At 40.7% G+C, this 1,730-nt stretch overlaps 1 protein-coding gene across 1 annotated transcript; it reads left to right on the forward strand.

Moving 5' to 3' along the window:
• Window positions 1–7: 7 nt before the first annotated feature.
• On the forward strand, window positions 8–1,727 carry LOC112461133 (zinc finger BED domain-containing protein 4-like; the record flags this gene model as incomplete). Its single annotated transcript, XM_025026265.1, has 2 exons — window positions 8–497; window positions 576–1,727. Coding segments are annotated over exons 1-2 (1,642 nt in total), but the record flags the coding sequence as incomplete, so codon positions are not given.
• Window positions 1,728–1,730: the final 3 nt, after the last annotated feature.

A 1,730-nucleotide genomic window follows, 5' to 3' on the forward strand; every position in this document is an offset into this window, starting at 1 on the left:
CAGCAAAATGTCGGTTCCAACTGTCTCAAGCTGTAGCCGAAAACGAAAAAGGAGTTCTGTGCATGACTTTTTCATAACGCTTAACGAAATTTCAGTACGATGTACTTTGTGTCAAAAGGTCTATAAAAACCATGGAAACACAACTAATTTAGTTAACCACCTAGAACGAATTCACCCAACACACATCAATTCTAAAAGTGATTCTGCACAAAAAAAGATATCCACGCGAACATCAGTCGATAGTGTCAATTCAGTCGAATCTGAAGCTGAAGATGATCCTATATTGATCGAACCTGATCCGGCTTTACTACCATCAACATCGGGCACTCAATTTAAACGATCGAGATCTTGCACCCCGACACATAAATCAGAAGCGGGTATGTCCGGCATAGTTCGTTCAACATCGGAGGAGCCTTCGACTAGTTCGACTCTGATCCAGAAACAAGTGAAGCAACCATCCATCGACAAAGCTTTCCACAAAATCAAAGCATACACTGGTAATTTATAAGCATATATGCATATTTATAAGCATATTTATATTTATATCATGGCTTATTTAAATTTTATTACTTTAGATGGTGGTAGTACGGCGTGTAAGATTATGAACGCTATCGTGTATATGATAGCGGTGGACCGACAGCCTTTCTCGATGGTCGAGGACAAAGGATTCAGGAATCTCTTAAGTATCATGGCACCTCTATACACTGTGCCATGCCGAAAAACTATTACAAAACGGACAGACGAAAAGTACGAGCTACTCAGTTCGATAATCAAGACCATGCTTTCAAAAGCCGAACATCTTTGTTTAACTACAGACATCTGGACAGAACCATTTAATACCCGAAGTTATATCGGCATCACTGTACATTACATCAATTTTGAAGCTATGCGATTGGAATGTATATCTCTGGGAATAAAGGAACTTGAAAAAAGCCATAACGCAGAATATATATCAATAATTATAAGCGAGGTACTAAATGAGTGGCACATTAATGCTGATGCAGTAGTAGCTGTAATTACAGACAACGCTTCCAACATTGCGAAGGCGATGCGCGATACGTTTGGGCATCGAAAACATCTGGGATGTTTCGCTCACACCCTAAATCTAGCTGTCCAAGATGCAATCGCTGCTACACCGGAATTCCAGACTGTGGTGAAGAAAGTGAAATCTATTGTCACGTATTTCAAACGCAGCGTCAAAGCAGCTGACGCACTCAAGGAGTTACAGACATCGGATCTTGAAAACGGTGGACCGGTTTTAAAATTAAAGCAGGAATGCGAGACACGCTGGAATTCGCTTTTTTATATGATAGAGAGATATATTCAATTGGTAAACCAAGTGAACGCCGTATTGATCACCCTTCCGCGAAAAAAGCAGGAGGATGTCCCAGAGATGACAACACGCGCCGAGCTACAAATTTTGAAAGATGCCTGTGCCATTTTGTGTCCAATCGAATGTGTTACCACGGAAATGTCGGGCGAGTCGTATGTCACGTGCAGCAAAATCATCCCCATCGTTAATTGCCTAGTGAAAACTTTGGAAAAACTGAACATTGAGCACGATATTTCAGACTATCTGCACAAAAATATTTTACGAGAACTTCGCAAAAGATTTGTGAATGAAGATTTAAACGTTGAAAAAAACGTTATGCTCGCTATATCCACTTTGCTGGACCCACGCTTCAAGAAACTGCACTTCCGCAGTCCATTAGCTGTTTCTACAGCAATGA

This window comes from Temnothorax curvispinosus, unplaced genomic scaffold (genome assembly GCF_003070985.1).
Source record: "Temnothorax curvispinosus isolate PA1 unplaced genomic scaffold, ASM307098v1 QBEX01001182.1, whole genome shotgun sequence".
In the NCBI taxonomy this organism is placed as follows: domain Eukaryota; kingdom Metazoa; phylum Arthropoda; class Insecta; order Hymenoptera; family Formicidae; genus Temnothorax; species Temnothorax curvispinosus.